This window comes from Lissotriton vulgaris, chromosome 12, assembly GCF_964263255.1.
Source record: "Lissotriton vulgaris chromosome 12, aLisVul1.2, whole genome shotgun sequence".
NCBI lineage: Eukaryota > Metazoa > Chordata > Amphibia > Caudata > Salamandridae > Lissotriton > Lissotriton vulgaris.
In genome coordinates, this window is record NC_141700.1 from 109,479,811 (window position 1) to 109,499,425 (window position 19,615).

Genomic DNA, 19,615 nt, shown 5'->3' on the forward strand with positions numbered 1-19,615 from the left:
GGTGAAAGAAAGTCCCAGGGTTTCTGCCTTTTGAGGGTTGGTACGGGAGGACTATGTAAGGGTGCAAACAGTACTGTGTGGTCAACACCAAGCGTTCGCCTGCAAGGAATTTCATGTCGGGGCCCATCAAATAATAACAAAGGGCTGATATTGTCCGGTTAGGGTCGCACGTCATGATACGGATGTCCATATCACACCACCATTTGCAAAGAATGTGATGTCGTCAAAGTCCCTTCCTCTTGTGCAACTAATATCTTGAGGTCAATGCCACGGTATCACGGGCACATCTCACCCTGTATCCTTCCCCCCTGCCCGGGACAACGGTCTTGCATCTTTTGAAGCCACCAGAGCCATCCCTTCTCTTCTTGTTGGCATTTCTTTGGGACTTGGAATATCAGTGACAGGGCTGGACTGGGGAACCAAAGCAACCCTGGCAAAAAATGGGCAAACTCACCCCCCCTCTCCTTGCGCAATTCCTCGCCATCAATTCATCCATTCTCTCTCTCACTCCCCTCTTCCCTGTCTCTGACCGCCCTCTCTCTACCTTACTCCTCCCTCCATCTCTTTCTCTCTCTCTCTCTTGAAGGCTTCCCATACCCGCTCCAATTAACCCCAGTGAGCCGAGGAAAGTGACAGAGGCACCAGGAGCAGCTCTGGGCTTTCCAAACCGGCTTCCAAGGGCTCCGGTCCACTGGGGATATGCCCAGCGGAGAAAAAAAGCCTGCTCGGCTCTGAGTACCACCATACTACACTAATATTGAACCTTTAACACACCAATGTGGTACCTCTAGAGCACCAGGGATGTACCCCATGCGCACCCACTGAATACTTGGAATGATCCAATACCGAACCAATGGCTTGCAACCAGTGCTCTACGGCCAGCACTATACCTGGAGCACTGCAATACTGAACCCATGGCCTGTTAATATTGCACCTTCAACACACCAGTGCGGTAGGCAGCTCTAGCGCATCAGTGATGTATGCCTAGCACAAGAATACCGAATCCATAACTGTACCCATAGCGGAGACACACAGACATACACTGTATTTAGAGCACACAGTATCAAACCCGTAGCCCACCAGACAGCTTTGTACGCCTAGCACACCCATGCTATACCCAGAGCACAGCAATACCTGACCCATAGCCCACCAGCCAGTGCTGTATGCATAGAACACCCATGCTATACCCAGAGCACAACAATACTGACCCATAGCCTACCAGACAGTTCTGTATGCCTAGCACACCCATGCTATACCCAGAGCACAGCAATACTGACCCGTAGCCCACCAGCCAGTGCTGTACGCCTAGCACACCCATACTATACCCAGAGCACAGGAATACCTGACCCATAGCCTACCAGCCAGTGTTGTATGCCTAGCACATAAATAAACAAAGTGGAATCCACTCAAGTGATAGTGATCCCTAGAGTGATGGGGAACAAACAGTGTTGTTTAAATGCCCCTCACACACCAACAGGCCCCTTGGTGTCATGCTTCATCATCGGGGCCTTCGCACCCCTCTACGGGATGCGGCGTGCTACGACTCGCGAGTACGCAGGAGCACTTGAAGTGAACTATGTGTGGGGGTGTGTGTTTAATACAAGGATGTGAGTGAGGTGAGGTGAAAAAGGTGAGTGGTTAAAAAATACCTGGCACGTGGGAAGAAAAAACTTTAATAAATCCCCGGCTGGTATTATTAAAATTTAAAGTGCAAGGCGTGGTTTTAGAAAGATACGTATTAGGGTATCAAACCACTGTGTTAAAAGTCAACATGTTTCGGAGGTCGAAGCCTCCTTCTTCAGGACAAGGGTGAATGCACTTACCCTCCCCTTACTCACATGTAAATATGTAAAAGTGAAAAAATAAAAATTACCACAATGTGTAATGTTCCTCACAATGTTTATATGTAAGTGAGTGTAGTTGCGCCCAGTTGGCGTGAGAACCTGTGGAAACAAAATCATAGATAAACATACAAATCTAAGTATCACAGGCTAAGAGGAGAAGAACAATGCTTCTCTGAAAAAACATCAGGTAGAACCCAGAAAAATAATTGGAACCTGGAACAGAAAAAGAAGAAAAAGGACACTACAAACATACACACATGCAAACCAACATAACTCTCTGCTCAGATGGAATGAGAGCAGAACAGTGAGGACAAAAGATCTTACTTAAAGTTCCCAAATACAGGACTTCATGAGCCTTTAACGTATATTGGGGAATCCTTCCTTTCTAATCAGAAACCTAGGGAATGAACATCAGGGATTTAGTAGAAAAACTTAATCATCAGAGTGCCACAGCTACAATGTGAAACTGCTTCTCTTGGTGGTCTTATAACTCACGGTTACAGCAACAGCTAATCGCCTGCCTTCCCTCAACGCGGCTCCGATGAACTGAGCTGCAAAGGGACTAGGGCCTTTATATATGCTTGCCTGTGGGTAATTAGTGGAGGTTGATTGAATAATGCAAACCGGTATATGCCCAAATACGGAGAGAAATCTCCAAATGTCCGGTATTGCGCTAGCGCCATACGCTGATCCCTTGCGCATGCGTACAAAAGTGACCGACAGACGCATGCGCGGCAGACTAAGCTAATGCGCCTGCGCAAAAGGAGACACTTCGTGAGAAACACGAAGCTGTCGGAGTTATTATACACGCCTGTGAATGAATGGCGATCGGAATACTAATGTGCAGGGACACGGATGCAAAAACCAAGTGTACACCAATCAGGCAGGGAGGCAATGGTCAAATGAAATAAGCACCCATGGCGGCAGTAGTAAATCAGGTTATTGGTTGGAGGTGCACCTAAATATTGAAGAGCTGCTCTCACGGATGTATTTAACATGCAATGATTCTTAAAGAAAAATTGTCATTTAGAGAGGACGATTAAGACCAGCTCCCGAAGGGGTTCATCATCCATCAAAAACTCGATGGCACCACGTTGTGCCGATGCACAAAACCCTACAAGTCCAGCAACAAGCATTCGCTGCATGTAACCATACGTGTACTTCAACCAAAACCTATCATGACGATTGGTCAGATCGAGTGCTACCTGAGAAGGTTCCATGGGATGCAATCATTCAGTCCAGTGGTGTCGGTTCCCAACCGAAACACCCACCGTTGTTCTTTTTCTAGGAGACCTATCTCTGAGGGCAGTTGTTCAATTATTGTCCACTGTAGCTCATTCACACAGTGTTGATTTTCAATGAAATGGGTTGACATTTTGGTAGTTAGCTTCTTGCACCTGATGGTGCTCTTGTGTTCGTTCAGCCTGACCCTCACAGGTCTGGTGGTCATTCCCACATATTCCTTTCCACATGGGCAGGTAATTAAATAGACTACATTTTTACTGTTGCAGTTAGTAAAAGCACGCTGTTCCCATGTAGTCCCATTGGTAAAAGTTAGGGTCTGGGTCTTTTTTGTGAGGTGGCAGTTGTTACAGTTACCACATGGGTAATGTCCATGTATGCCTTGCAACCTCGTCTGATCCTTGACAGGTGGGGGTGGTCGAGTGTGAACGAGCATATCCCTCAAGTTCCTACCCCTTCTGTGTGCAAAGAGAGGTTTCTCCAACGTTAAGCCACCACTCGTTAAAGTGCGCCAATGTTTGTGGACCAATTTTGTCACTTGGTTGCTGACCGGACTGTATGTGGTAACACAAACCGTCCTGTTTGCGGCATCCTCCCTACGTGGATTGTCCTCCAAGAGGGCATCCCGGTTGTTGTTTCGTGCTCTGGTAAAGGCTTTTTGGATCACAGTTTCCGGGTATTTTCTTTGTCTTAGTTTTGCACTCAGATCCTTGGCTTGAGTTTTGTATCTGGCCACATCGGTACAGTTCCGCCGAAGGCGTAGGAACTGCCCATAAGGAAGGTTCTCTCTCAGATGACGAGGGTGAAAGCTGTCAAATCTGAGGAGACAGTTCTTAGCCGTGGGTTTGAAGTGTGTTTCCGTTTTTAACATGCCGGCTTCGTAATAGATATTTAAATCTAAGAACACCATGTTGGTATTAGATGCCTGGTAGGTGAATTTCAAAAAGGCATTCTGATTGTTGAGCCAGTCAATGAAATCAGTTATCATGGTTGCGTCTCCATCCCAGATAACCAGGATGTCATCTATATACCTTCGCCAGGTGCGAATCCTCGCCCTGTGGGGATTGTTTGGGTGCAAGATTTTTGTGGATTCCAAATGGTGGACATATAGTCCAGCCAGGCTCGGGGCAAAAGTACTGCCCATACTGGTCCCATGTTTCTGCCAGTAAAGGGTGCCCTCATATTCGAAAAAATTCTTCGTGAGTGCCAGAGAAATGCACTCCATCACTACATTCCGTGGGGTGTGATATTCCCAATTCGTAGAATGCAGTACCTCTTCAATGATTTGGATGGTCTCATCGTGGGGGAGACTCGTATAGAGGCTCTCCACATCCAGGCTTAGCAACATCTGAGAAGTAGGATCAAAAGTCTGATTATTCAGCAGTTGTAATACTGCTTTTGTGTCTCGTAAGTAGGTGTCCGTAGCCTGTACAAGAGGTCTCAAGAAAGCATCCGCGAACTTGGACAAAGGTTCCAGGATAGATGAAATTCCCGAAACAATGGGGCGACCAGGTGGGTTCGCCAGGTTCTTGTGCACCTTAGGGATGGTGTAAAAGTAAGGAATGCGAGGGTTCCTCTGGGTCAGGAATTCGGACTCCTTTTTCGTAATCCAGTCATGTGTAAGTGCCTCTTCCACCATACCACCTATCTGAACTCTTAGAGATTCAGTGGGATCCTCCGTAAGGATCTGGTAGTTCCTATTGTCAGAAAGAAGCCGCCTACATTCTTGGTCATAGGCTATGGTTGTTTGGATGACCACTGCACCACCCTTGTCTGCTGGTTTTATAATCAGGTTTTTGTTCATCCTTAGTTCTTTAATGGCCTCATTTTCTGTTCTGCTCATATTCTGAAAGACCTTCTGTCTGGTTTCCAGATTTTTCAATTCCTGCATCACGGCTTTTTCGAAGGCCAATATTTCCACAGGAAGCTGGTTATCAAGTGGAGTGAATGTTGACTTGGGTTTTAGACCAGTGTCTGAAGTCTCTGTTGGTAAATCTTTGTCTTTGAAGAATGCCCGTAATTTTATAGTTCTTATAAACTCCTGCATTTCCTTATGTAGTAGGAAAATGTCTGGTCTATTGGTTGGAACATAACCCAGGCCTTTATTCAGTACCTCTATCTGCAGGTCTGTCAGGGGCCATGGGGTTATATTGATGACTAAGTCCCCCTGTGGCTTGTTGACGCCTGATTGGCTGCCATGCTCCTGGTTACGACCCGCGGGTCTGCCTCCTCCGTGGGCTGCCAATTCACATTGTTGCCCTTCCTGTTCCGCCCTCTGCGGGATCCCTGGCCCCAAGATAAAAAAGGTTGTTGATTTTGGGGTGCATTGGTTTGGTCTGGGACCCACTGGGGGTACATTGGTCCCATTTGAGGTGGGACAAACTGATACTGCGGGAATTGAAAGGGAGGTTGATAAGGGTTGAATTGGGGGCCTTGGAAACCACGCCAACCTCTTTGACGTGGGAACTGGGCTCTTTGTTGACGAAAGCCGCCTCTTTGCTTTCTTTGTTGGAAGCCTCCCGATTTATTACTGGAGTTACTGCCATCTGAGTTGACACTATCTGTATCACTCATATTGTCCTTCATGACATAATCTGCACGAGTATACGGGTAGGCTCTCTCAGGGGTAAAGCGGTCTTTGTCTTTTTTCAGTTTGTTAAATTTGCTTTGTTTTAAGCCCGCCTCAAATTCTTTCATCTGTTGGTTCAGTTCCTCTAAACCCTTCTTGAGATCCGCTGGTGAAATGAAGGCCTTAAGCTGTACTTCAAGTCTTTGGATCTCTACTTTCAGCTCAACTGACTTCCTGGCTGCCGTCTGGACTATAAGTACTAGCCAATCCCTGGTACAGTGCCAAGAGATAAGTGACCATGCCTTTTTAAAAACAAGGTCGTCCTGGAAAATAAACGGTTCAGTTTTAACCAATAGACCGATACAGATAGTGTCAACTCAGATGGCAGTAACTCCAGTAATAAATCGGGAGGCTTCCAACAAAGAAAGCAAAGAGGCGGCTTTCGTCAACAAAGAGCCCAGTTCCCACGTCAAAGAGGTTGGCGTGGTTTCCAAGGCCCCCAATTCAACCCTTATCAACCTCCCTTTCAATTCCCGCAGTATCAGTTTGTCCCACCTCAAATGGGACCAATGTACCCCCAGTGGGTCCCAGACCAAACCAATGCACCCCAAAATCAACAACCTTTTTTATCTTGGGGCCAGGGATCCCGCAGAGGGCGGAACAGGAAGGGCAACAATGTGAATTGGCAGCCCACGGAGGAGGCAGACCCGCGGGTCGTAACCAGGAGCATGGCAGCCAATCAGGCGTCAACAAGCCACAGGGGGACTTAGTCATCAATATAACCCCATGGCCCCTGACAGACCTGCAGATAGAGGTACTGAATAAAGGCCTGGGTTATGTTCCAACCAATAGACCAGACATTTTCCTACTACATAAGGAAATGCAGGAGTTTATAAGAACTATAAAATTACGGGCATTCTTCAAAGACAAAGATTTACCAACAGAGACTTCAGACACTGGTCTAAAACCCAAGTCAACATTCACTCCACTTGATAACCAGCTTCCTGTGGAAATATTGGCCTTCGAAAAAGCCGTGATGCAGGAATTGAAAAATCTGGAAACCAGACAGAAGGTCTTTCAGAATATGAGCAGAACAGAAAATGAGGCCATTAAAGAACTAAGGATGAACAAAAACCTGATTATAAAACCAGCAGACAAGGGTGGTGCAGTGGTCATCCAAACAACCATAGCCTATGACCAAGAATGTAGGCGGCTTCTTTCTGACAATAGGAACTACCAGATCCTTACGGAGGATCCCACTGAATCTCTAAGAGTTCAGATAGGTGGTATGGTGGAAGAGGCACTTACACATGACTGGATTACGAAAAAGGAGTCCGAATTCCTGACCCAGAGGAACCCTCGCATTCCTTACTTTTACACCATCCCTAAGGTGCACAAGAACCTGGCGAACCCACCTGGTCGCCCCATTGTTTCGGGAATTTCATCTATCCTGGAACCTTTGTCCAAGTTCGCGGATGCTTTCTTGAGACCTCTTGTACAGGCTACGGACACCTACTTACGAGACACAAAAGCAGTATTACAACTGCTGAATAATCAGACTTTTGATCCTACTTCTCAGATGTTGCTAAGCCTGGATGTGGAGAGCCTCTATACGAGTCTCCCCCACGATGAGACCATCCAAATCATTGAAGAGGTACTGCATTCTACGAATTGGGAATATCACACCCCACGGAATGTAGTGATGGAGTGCATTTCTCTGGCACTCACGAAGAATTTTTTCGAATATGAGGGCACCCTTTACTGGCAGAAACATGGGACCAGTATGGGCAGTACTTTTGCCCCGAGCCTGGCTGGACTATATGTCCACCATTTGGAATCCACAAAAATCTTGCACCCAAACAATCCCCACAGGGCGAGGATTCGCACCTGGCGAAGGTATATAGATGACATCCTGGTTATCTGGGATGGAGACGCAACCATGATAACTGATTTCATTGACTGGCTCAACAATCAGAATGCCTTTTTGAAATTCACCTACCAGGCATCTAATACCAACATGGTGTTCTTAGATTTAAATATCTATTACGAAGCCGGCATGTTAAAAACGGAAACACACTTCAAACCCACGGCTAAGAACTGTCTCCTCAGATTTGACAGCTTTCACCCTCGTCATCTGAGAGAGAACCTTCCTTATGGGCAGTTCCTACGCCTTCGGCGGAACTGTACCGATGTGGCCAGATACAAAACTCAAGCCAAGGATCTGAGTGCAAAACTAAGACAAAGAAAATACCCGGAAACTGTGATCCAAAAAGCCTTTACCAGAGCACGAAACAACAACCGGGATGCCCTCTTGGAGGACAATCCACGTAGGGAGGATGCCGCAAACAGGACGGTTTGTGTTACCACATACAGTCCGGTCAGCAACCAAGTGACAAAATTGGTCCACAAACATTGGCGCACTTTAACGAGTGGTGGCTTAACGTTGGAGAAACCTCTCTTTGCACACAGAAGGGGTAGGAACTTGAGGGATATGCTCGTTCACACTCGACCACCCCCACCTGTCAAGGATCAGACGAGGTTGCAAGGCATACATGGACATTACCCATGTGGTAACTGTAACAACTGCCACCTCACAAAAAAGACCCAGACCCTAACTTTTACCAATGGGACTACATGGGAACAGCGTGCTTTTACTAACTGCAACAGTAAAAATGTAGTCTATTTAATTACCTGCCCATGTGGAAAGGAATATGTGGGAATGACCACCAGACCTGTGAGGGTCAGGCTGAACGAACACAAGAGCACCATCAGGTGCAAGAAGCTAACTACCAAAATGTCAACCCATTTCATTGAACATCAACACTGTGTGAATGAGCTACAGTGGACAATAATTGAACAACTGCCCTCAGAGATAGGTCTCCTAGAAAAAGAACAACGGTGGGTGTTTCGGTTGGGAACCGACACCACTGGACTGAATGATTCCATCCCATGGAACCTTCTCAGGTAGCACTCGATCTGACCAATCGTCATGATAGGTTTTGGTTGAAGTACACGTATGGTTACATGCAGCGAATGCTTGTTGCTGGACTTGTAGGGTTTTGTGCATCGGCACAACGTGGTGCCATCGAGTTTTTGATGATGATGAACCCCTTCGGGAGCTGGTCTTAATCGTCCTCTCTAAATGACAATTTTTCTTTAAGAATCATTGCATGTTAAATACATCCGTGAGAGCAGCTCTTCAATATTTAGGTGCACCTCCAACCAATAACCTGATTTACTACTGCCGCCATGGGTGCTTATTTCATTTGACCATTGCCTCCCTGCCTGATTGGTGTACACTTGGTTTTTGCATCCGTGTCCCTGCACATTAGTATTCCGATCGCCATTCATTCACAGGCGTGTATAATAACTCCGACAGCTTCGTGTTTCTCACGAAGTGTCTCCTTTTGCGCAGGCGCATTAGCTTAGTCTGCCGCGCATGCGTCTGTCGGTCACTTTTGTACGCATGCGCAAGGGATCAGCGTATGGCGCTAGCGCAATACCGGACATTTGGAGATTTCTCTCCGTATTTGGGCATATACCGGTTTGCATTATTCAATCAACCTCCACTAATTACCCACAGGCAAGCATATATAAAGGCCCTAGTCCCTTTGCAGCTCACTTCATCGGAGCCGCGTTGAGGGAAGGCAGGCGATTAGCTGTTGCTGTAACCGTGAGTTATAAGACCACCAAGAGAAGCAGTTTCACATTGTAGCTGTGGCACTCTGATGATTAAGTTTTTCTACTAAATCCCTGATGTTCATTCCCTAGGTTTCTGATTAGAAAGGAAGGATTCCCCAATATACGTTAAAGGCTCATGAAGTCCTGTATTTGGGAACTTTAAGTAAGATCTTTTGTCCTCACTGTTCTGCTCTCATTCCATCTGAGCAGAGAGTTATGTTGGTTTGCATGTGTGTATGTTTGTAGTGTCCTTTTTCTTCTTTTTCTGTTCCAGGTTCCAATTATTTTTCTGGGTTCTACCTGATGTTTTTTCAGAGAAGCATTGTTCTTCTCCTCTTAGCCTGTGATACTTAGATTTGTATGTTTATCTATGATTTTGTTTCCACAGGTTCTCACGCCAACTGGGCGCAACTACACTCACTTACATATAAACATTGTGAGGAACATTACACATTGTGGTAATTTTTATTTTTTCACTTTTACATATTTACATGTGAGTAAGGGGAGGGTAAGTGCATTCACCCTTGTCCTGAAGAAGGAGGCTTCGACCTCCGAAACATGTTGACTTTTAACACAGTGGTTTGATACCCTAATACGTATCTTTCTAAAACCACGCCTTGCACTTTAAATTTTAATAATACCAGCCGGGGATTTATTAAAGTTTTTTCTTCCCACGTGCCAGGTATTTTTTAACCACTCACCTTTTTCACCTCACCTCACTCACATCCTTGTATTAAACACACACCCCCACACATAGTTCACTTCAAGTGCTCCTGCGTACTCGCGAGTCGTAGCACGCCGCATCCCGTAGAGGGGTGCGAAGGCCCCGATGATGAAGCATGACACCAAGGGGCCTGTTGGTGTGTGAGGGGCATTTAAACAACACTGTGTGTTCCCCATCACTCTAGGGATCACTATCACTTGAGTGGATTCCACTTTGTTTATTTATATGACTCGGGAGACTGAATCCACTGACTCTCTCTCTCCCCCCTCCTGTTAGAACTTGTATGCCTAGCACATACATACTATACCCAGAGCACAGCAATACCTGACCCGTAGCCCACTTAGCCAGTGTTGTATGCCTAGCACACCCATGCTATACCCAGTGCACAGCAATACTGACCCGTAGCCCACCAGTAGCACCGGTAACATAGGCGGGCAGTACCCATATGGCGCCTGTGCTGTGCCCCTGACACACTAGTAATGTACCCCTAGAACGCTCTTACTGTACCTTCAGCACATTCTTACTATAAAAAGCGCACCCCAATACTGTTCCCATAGTGCATCAGTGGTGAAACCCTAGCACACCAGTAATGTACCTGTAGAACACCAGTAATGGGACTATAGCGCAGTGTTATACACCAGTGCCATATCACTAGCACACCAGTGCTGTATCCTCACACACCAGTGCGTTACAAGTACTTCATCAATATCATACCTGTGCGTGGAGAAAGACAGAGGCCTCGTCATGTCAGACCTCGTGACGGGGAGTTACAAGTTAGCTGCTTCCAGCGAAGAGTGACCTGGGACCCACCAGACACTCTAAAAGTGGTCAGCCAGGAGACAAGAAACACTCCTTACGCTCATATAATACACTGTCTGGCAGGCATCCCACTTGGCTGCTCGCTGGCAGGCATGTGGTGTCGGCGACAGTCGGGCAGTCACAAGGCCCTTATTGCAAACGGAGCATAGTATACGTTCACACATCAAGACACAGTCACAAGGCGATTTGTGTGCAGGTAAAGTGCCACAGTGTTGCACGCTGCATGACAGAGAAGCATCCTAAGGCAGAGACATCACCGTTGGTGCAGAGAGAAAGGCTTATCCTCCTGGTTTTGAGATTATCTCTGCCTCGCACATTGAGGGATGGACATAAGCTGTATATTGAGAAACAGGCAGAGAGAGACTCTCACAGCTTGCACATATTTATTTATGCGATTATACATTGCATGTACTTTAACCAGAGGTGTCAGAGCGCTTTACAATAGATCAAAGTGCATTAGATCAGACATTACAGGTAACATGGTAGAGATGAGAAGAGGTATGACTACTTGAGTTACGCAGAGTGATGGATACATATTTACAAAATATAGATTCACTATAAATTACACATTGCAAGCAAGTTTTGGAGACCTATAGCTTGTGCAGGACATATAACTATATTTACAAAATATAGATTCACTAAAATGTGCACATTGCAAACTAAAGTTAGAGCAATTAGGGTTTCAAAAGTACATATTCCAGCGTTGAAGCGGAAGGACAAACTAGTTCTCCAGTAGGAACATGAAACAGTCAGAGAATTATTGGTAAAAGTGTCTTTAGAAGAGAAGGGTTTTAAGATTCTTTTTGAAGATGCAGAAAGAGGTGGTATTGCGGAGGTATGGAGGAAGTGAGATCCAAATTCTGGTCGCATTACAGGAAAAAAGATGGCGCCATAAGTCTTTCCCCTTTGAAAGTCTGAGGTTCGAGCAGTAGGTTTCAGCATTACATGAGGGTCTTGACCCACCTGAAATTTCAAGTTTGTTTGCTGGATAGCAAGTGTTGGAAGTATAAATGGCTTTATGGGTGATACAAGCAGCCTTAAATATTGACCTGGCTTCAATAAGAAGCCAGCGGAGAGTTATCAGCGTAGGCGTGATGTGGTCATTTCTTTTGGCCCTGTAGACGAAATGCGCAGCTGAATGAAGGATGGGTTTTAAAGGAGAAAGGGGAATCTAGGGGGGCCTGCAAGGAGTGAATTACAATAATCAAGTCTGGAGAGTACCAAAGATTGAACAATTTTTTTCAGGTCTTGTTCAGAAATGAAACATCGGATACCCCTGAGAAGGCGAATTTGGTAGCATGCATTTTTGGCCATGGTGTTGATTTGGGAATAGAGGTTAAGTCTGTTGTCCAGGATGACTCCTAGGGATTTAGCACTGTCAACTAAGGAAAGTTTGCAGTTGAGAATGTTCAGATTATCCATCCAAGATTGCACAGGAGTTGGGGAGTTTGAGATAAGAAGGGACTCCATTTTCAAAGGATTTAGTTTTAGGTAGTGAGATGTCATCCATTCTTGGATAGAGTTGAGGATGGTGGCGAGGAGTGAAATGTCATCTGCGGCGGACTCCTTGAGGTAGAGTTGGGTATCATCAGCATAGAGGTGATAAGGTATCCCAGACTTTTGTAGTAGTTCTCTTAGAGTTTCCATGTAGAGATTGAATAGGATGGGAGCGCGGATGGAGCCTTGCGGGACACCAAGATCAACAGCCTATGATGTTGAGAGACAGTTTTTAATTTTGATAATCTGAGATCTGCCTGTGAGGTATGATTCAAACCATTTAAGAACTATGCCTTCAAAACCCATTCACTGTTTTAGAGTTGTGAAAAGTGTGCATCGGTTTACAGTGTCACATAGACAGACAGGTGGCACAGGACCCCAGATGAAGAGAGACAGCCATGACCCTTCACATAGTCGCAGAGACAATCACAGGGCAAACAAAGGGCTAGTCACATAATCCTAAAGAGACAGTCACAGCCTGCACGCTGTGAGGAAGCTGGGCACCAGGAAATGGCACTGCACAGTACAAGACAGCTATTGCGACCTTTTAGTCCATAGAGACAGTTACCTCTCTGCACGCCAATAGACTGTCATAGCCATCATCACACCAGAAAAACACATACAAATATTAGAGGTTCACAGACCTGGCCAAAGCAAGGCTCTCTGTGAGACTACACACAGTCAGTCTCAACACTGTGACTGTCCAGAGAAAAGGGAGCAGCTGCTTAACCTACTGAGAGGCAGGCTCTCCTGCCTTCAGCAGCAGAGGATCAGTCAGAGCTAGACTAGGTTTAAAGTGCAGCTTGGAGGATGCACGGTCAGCGCGTAGCAGGCACCATCTGGTGCACCATTGTGAAGGCTCTCTCTCGCCCTGCATGCAGCAACGAGCCTGCCTACCTGGGCGGGCGTCGGAAGAGCACAAATCTTTGCATGCTGTTCCGCAAGGGAGAGCGCCGTGAACTTGCTTCTACGGAACTTCAGCGCTGCACCGCCAGCAACGCACTAGGACTGTGGCCCCGCCCCCTCCATGTGCCGGCAGCATCACAGCCCCGCCACCCCACTAGCATACATCCCAGGGAACAGGTAGGGCTGCAGTCAGGAGAGAGAGGTGGCCTACTGGCGGTCACAGGGGTCATAGCAGCCGCTAAATTACTAAACCCCATTAGCACCAAACCAGCCCCCACACTCCCAGCTTCCTGGGGGAACGCCCGGTGCCCAGTAGGGCCAGTCCGGCCCTCATCAATGGCTTGTGAGCGGTATGCATTGTTGATAATGTTATTTACCACCAGTGGGCCAATAGGATACTGGCAACCTAAATCCACATCATGTCATGAATGCTACACCAATACCTCCAACAAATATGGCATCAATATTACACCATCACATACAACCAGTATAATTTCATCAGTATCAGTCTATCATGTGTGACTAATAACCTGCGGTCCAAATCAAACCGTGTGCAGATAGCATGTAGTAATCACGTCCATTCATATCACTTCATCTGCGTTACACCACCATATGCAACCAAAATTATGCTATCAGTATTACACCATCAGATGCAAATAGGGTCATCAGCAAAATCACTACATCATGTGCAACTTATAACTTGATGTCCTATTCGCACAATGTGCAATTATCATGTAGTCAGTGCTACACAATCACATGCATACATTTCATGTCATCAATATGATACTATCACGAGCAATCAACATCATCCCAACAATATTACACCATCACGTGTAACCAGTATGCCATCAATATTTCACCTTGAAATGCAACAGTATCATGTCTTCAATATCACCCCATCATATGCCTATTATAACTTCATGTCAAACTTGCACTGTGCAGATATCCTGTAGGCAATATCTGATAAACATGTGCATCTATATCACATCATCAGTGTTACCACATCACATACATCCAGTATATTACACCATCACATGTAAGCAGTACATGTCATCATTATTACATCATCACATCTAACATATATCCTCATCAGCATTTCTTAGTCCGCTATAACCAGTATTATGTCTTCATGATTAAACCATAACGTCTAACGATTTTCTTGTCATGTGCATTACACTATAACATGTAACCAGTATCATGTCATCAACACTACACCCTCACATCTTAAGAATATCATGGAATTTGGCCTTATAGCCCGCTGCCGAGGGCTATACTGGTTGTTAAAGACCTTGAACCTGAGTTACAGGTCTGAGTTGCATGCGAGGGCCTATAACAAAGGAGAGGGTCTTTAACAACCGGCATAACTGGAGGTAGAAGGGTAGAATGTTCTAAATTAAAAAGGGAGAAACAAAGACAAACATTGGAATGTTGGAGCAAAAGGCTTATACCAGCCATTATAAGCTCGAAGCTACTCCATTATATTAAATGGAGCGCTCTACATCCCGAAGTTGTAATCAATATTATACCATCATATATAACCTCTATCTTGTCAGTATTACAATGTCACAACTAACTAATATCATGTTGTCCATATTAAGCCATCAGGCGTAAACTGTACCATCTCATTAACACACACTTCTTAGCTGGTCAGTTTTCTGTGCTCAGCCCTCCGGTTTAAGTGACCATCCCAAGGCACTGACTCAGATCACATTATCACACCCTATCTGAATAAAGATTCCAAGACAGAAAAGCGCCTATAGGAAAGGAATACTGTCATGCATGAAAGACCCCGCATCACATGACACAGTTAAACAAAGTTTCAAACGCAGGTATATCCCTGAAGAGGTAATAACTGTAAGACATAGTACATGCACCGAAAAACTGACTAAAATTGAGGACCAAGTGGAGTTGGAGGATCTGTTATGCTTCCATCTAGCAACTATTATGTCCCTACACTTCACCCTTTCCCTGGTATCCATTTCTTCTTACCACAGACAGTTCCTTAACCGCATATTGGAATCCTTAACCTGGTCTAACTCCAGGCAGTCTACACTCTCCCACAGCAACTCCAGTTATAACCCATAGGTACTCTAGAATCAACAGGAGGGACTAGTTAGTATTACCACACAGCTTCTTAGCTATGTGTCCACATTAGGCACAGAAACCATAGCTAACATTCCAATTTGCCTTTTCCCTTCTCATGCAACCAAAACCTCTTTTGGCTATGCGAGCATTATACAATACTGACTTTAACACAAACATTAGAGCAGGCCTTTCTTCATTTATTTACTGATCCCTTCACTAAGTTACCCATTCTCTCAGCCATTAAATCCTCACTTTCACTCCGTCACTAAAACAGCAACTCTAGCATTCGTTCCCCTTACTTCCGATCAGCCCCTTTCCCCTTTGCGGTCACTCAGCACCTGTATCTAGCACACTCCTCTTTACTCCATCTTTTTCACAGTCGCATGCATATATCCTCACTACTTCCCTCGTTCCTTGTAAACATTGCAAGTGTCTCTAGATCTGTGTCATTGGTCTTCTTTTCTCTCACCTCTCTCCCGTGCAGATCCCTATGTCAAGGTCAATGTCTACTATGGCCGTAAGCGCATCGCCAAGAAGAAGACACATGTCAAGAAGTGCACACTCAATCCCGTTTTCAACGAGTCCTTCATCTATGACATCCCTGTGGAGCTGCTGCCTGAAATCAGCATCGAGTTCCTGGTCATCGACTTTGACCGCACGACCAAGAACCAGGTGGTGGGTCGGTTGATCCTAGGTGCTCATAGTGTCACCGCTGGCGGCGTGGAACACTGGCGGGAGGTTTGCGATCACCCCCGCAAGCTGGTCGCCAAATGGCATAGCCTCAGTGAATACTAGAAGTGGATTAGGGTGCGAAGGGATCCCGGGTGGGTTTGGGGGGGCAAAGGGTGCCCACGGCCCTCTTGTATAAGAGACTTACACCTTGTTTTAGCAGTAGATGACTACTTTATGATGCTGATCCTCTAGTGATGTGATTCCCCAGGGGTGCTGACGTTCAAAGATGCATCGTTTTAAATAATTAAAAGAACAAAAAAAACACAGACTTACATATACTAACAGTATAATCACATTATTGCATGCCGATCTACCCAGTGAGGATTTGTATAAACAACCAATGTCAAACAACCGATGTTCGCGATTCTTTGTCACTAAGGTTGCTCACAGTCCTGGGCTCTTCTTTTACATGCCATTGTAATCTGGCAGTATGCCAAATTGGTTGAATTGAAGTGATCCAAGACTTCACTTAAAATACATTACGTGGTGTCCCAGTTGCATGGAGACCGTGTATAATCCTAGTTGTATACTCCCCACACTGATGACGACACTTAGTGTGCTGAGATGTTCTTAATGCATTTTCACTTAATCCTAGCCCTTAATCTGCCTTCATGTGCTAAGTGTAACTCTTTTTGGTCTTTTTGTGCCAGTTTGACTTGGTCGTCATCAGTGCTCGACATTTCTTGTCTTGCGTGAGGTCTTCAGGTTTGCATTAGCGGACTCGCTGCCCTCGAAGTTTCTTTTTCAAGTTGTTTATTGGAAAAATCAGAACAATAATTGAGCAACAGAGAAAAGGGCAAGATGTTAACGCTGTAGTGTACCATGTTCCTGCGGTCGAAATATCGATCTACACCGATATCATAACAGGAAGCAGAATTAATAGTAAATCTGTGCTTACCTCAACAACATTTGGGAAGAAGATATTTCTGTTTTGATATATCTTTTGACATGCTTGTGAGGTACATTTTCGGTATATGTGTAGTATCCCTGTGGTATATACGTCTGGTTACGATACACATGTAGGCCAATATTTTCTGGATTGAAAATGTGACGCACAACATCAAGTGGGGATTAGAAGCAAACATGCTGTGCATCAGTTTAGGCAATCAGGAAATATCTCTCATTAGACCCGGGGTCTCCGAAAGACCAAAAAAAGCATGGACCAACCGGTACGAACTGGACATGTGGGTGACCTCACCCTAGTTATACTGGGATTTTTGGGTCGCCATTTTGTCTCTTTGGTTTTTAGATTACTCTACTTGGATGACAAACTATAGATTGAAGAATACGTTTTTTTAAAATCTGCATTGCTTCACTTCTTCATTAGAGGTACATCATTTCTTATTAAATGTTGCTAAAGTTAGTAAGGAAAATTCTTCATGTCCTGGAGGCCCTGAAGTAGTTAATGGGCTGTAACTTGTGTTACAAAACAAGTAAGCAATACGATCAAGTGACCGCAGCAGCAAGCAAGTAGTTAGACCTAGCATTGTTGCAGCGACTTCCATAAGCATACTGCTACACCTTTTGAGTCTCTCAGGTGTGTGAGATAAGATATTTATTGGAGGGGGTACCATATTGAAAAACAAGAGTGATGAATAACAATTTGGAGAGTGAGTAAGGCTTGGACTGGCCCAGTTCACTGATGTGTATTTGAGGAACCTTCTTGTTTGGAGGATGAACATGCGTTCGAAGAAAGCTGATCGAGAGGTATGTGTAAAATTCGCAGGATTAAGTATAAGATTTCCTTTCTGGTACCTGAAAATCAAACTCACTGCATTTGTTATATATGCTATTCGCAAATAGTTGTGTCAATGCTCTATAAGGTGTGAGGATGTTTCCAACACAGAACAACATATAGCACATACTGCCAGACTCCTCCTCAATCTCTGTCATACCTAAAAAAGCGCTTCTATTTTACAATGAAAGTAACAAATATTTTATTACACTCTCGCGTTAGTTTTCGTTCGCTTCATATATCATCCTCGAGGCGTTGACCATGATGTGTTTGCTAGTGTGAGGATGGCACATTGGCAATAGCTACAGAAATAAGAGCTAATCTTTCTAGATCGCACAGCACAAACTGAGTTGCCTTTTGGCACTTAGATAGTCAATGTTCTAATAATTAACATACTCAGTCGTATTTTTCTCCAACCTGGGAAAGGTAAAAGGCGGAGAAGGCAGTACCAGGATTTCAATCTATGACTTTGGGGTTTTAACACTAGCGTTGGGCACATTAATCTACTGAGCATCTTACTATGAATTAATCTACTGTTGTTGAAGAAACTAATGCACACTCACTGAACCTATTTTGCCAAAATATCACAGAATACGTTGCGGATAGATATAGCAGATGCCCCAACGTTGGATTTATCCATTGACTATTAGTCGCTGGTTATAAAATGATGCTTCAAAAAGTTATATCTTTGTATCAATGCTGTAAGTCATGATATCCAAGCAAATCTGTTCTAATTTCAATCCAGATTGTACTCTACACATCCAAGACTGTTATAAAAAAATGTTTTTTAGGCTGTCTTTCAAAATGGCAGAGAATTTGGACAGTTTTTGCCTCTTCAGCCAATACAGTCTAGTTTCACAAGAGCTCTGGCCTAACGATGGAGATGTCAAAGGTAGACAGAGACCGCCATGTTCTATTTCCTTCCGTTCATTGCTCTGTGGTGACCTCCAACTGGATAGAACATATTGAACCGGAAGTGTACATACATCTGTGTTTCCTTGTTAAGATTTTGATGATATTGTTTACAGTGTTCTGTGTGAAGTGGCATGAGGCCCTCATTAAAGGGCAAAGCCCACCATAAAAGTCTGTAAATAAAGAAATAAACCTGACGTTGACAGTGAGAAGGTTCTCACAGATGAGCGTTGTTTGTCGTTCTTGCCACTTTCCGACTGCCTAAGGATGTTGATGAACTGCTGAGCCGCGCTTTGTGTTTAACTGTTGTTAGATTGTTGACATAGGTAGAAATCTAATGAAACACCTACATGTATTGCCACTGTTTTCAGGAAAAATTCCCATATTTGCTCAATTTTTGAAGCTTTGCAATGGCAGAAGCAAGTACTGAATGCAATTCTGTATAAAGTCCCTCTTAATTTTTAGTAACTTGGTACTTTGGCCTCTGTTTTTTAAAATAACATTCAGGAAGTGTTTACCCAGATCTAAAATTCTATTGAAGGGGTCTCTTATTGTGTTTGTTGTTGAAAGATTCACTTGCAATAAGTGATTCTTGAGATCTCTGGGAACTGGTCCTCTCAGTGGCAGGTACAAGCAGAGCTCTCAAGTCTGCCAGGTATGAGTAGGTCTTTCTTACTTTTATTATGTGGAATTCAGCAGTGCAGGAGCCAGAATGCTGAGAAGCTACTGATACCTAGCATGAGGCAACCAGAGAGCTGGAACAGACAGGTCAGGCCAGGCTGGCATGCCTGAGATAGAAAATGTGGAGGTCTAAAACAAGACAGCAGATCTACCCATTTCTGATATTGGACAATCTGAGGCCTAGAGAT

The 19,615-nt window shown here is 44.8% G+C and overlaps 1 protein-coding gene across 1 annotated transcript in view; it reads left to right on the forward strand.

Moving 5' to 3' along the window:
• Positions 1–18,972, forward strand: part of SYT11 (synaptotagmin 11) — a 136,203-nt gene extending 117,231 nt beyond the window's left edge. Inside the window, exon 4 of the mRNA XM_086947419.1 lies at positions 15,852–18,972. Coding sequence (XP_086803545.1) covers positions 15,852–16,162 — 311 coding nt within the window. The 3' untranslated portion in view covers positions 16,163–18,972. The remainder of the gene's footprint in view (positions 1–15,851) is intronic.
• Positions 18,973–19,615: the final 643 nt, after the last annotated feature.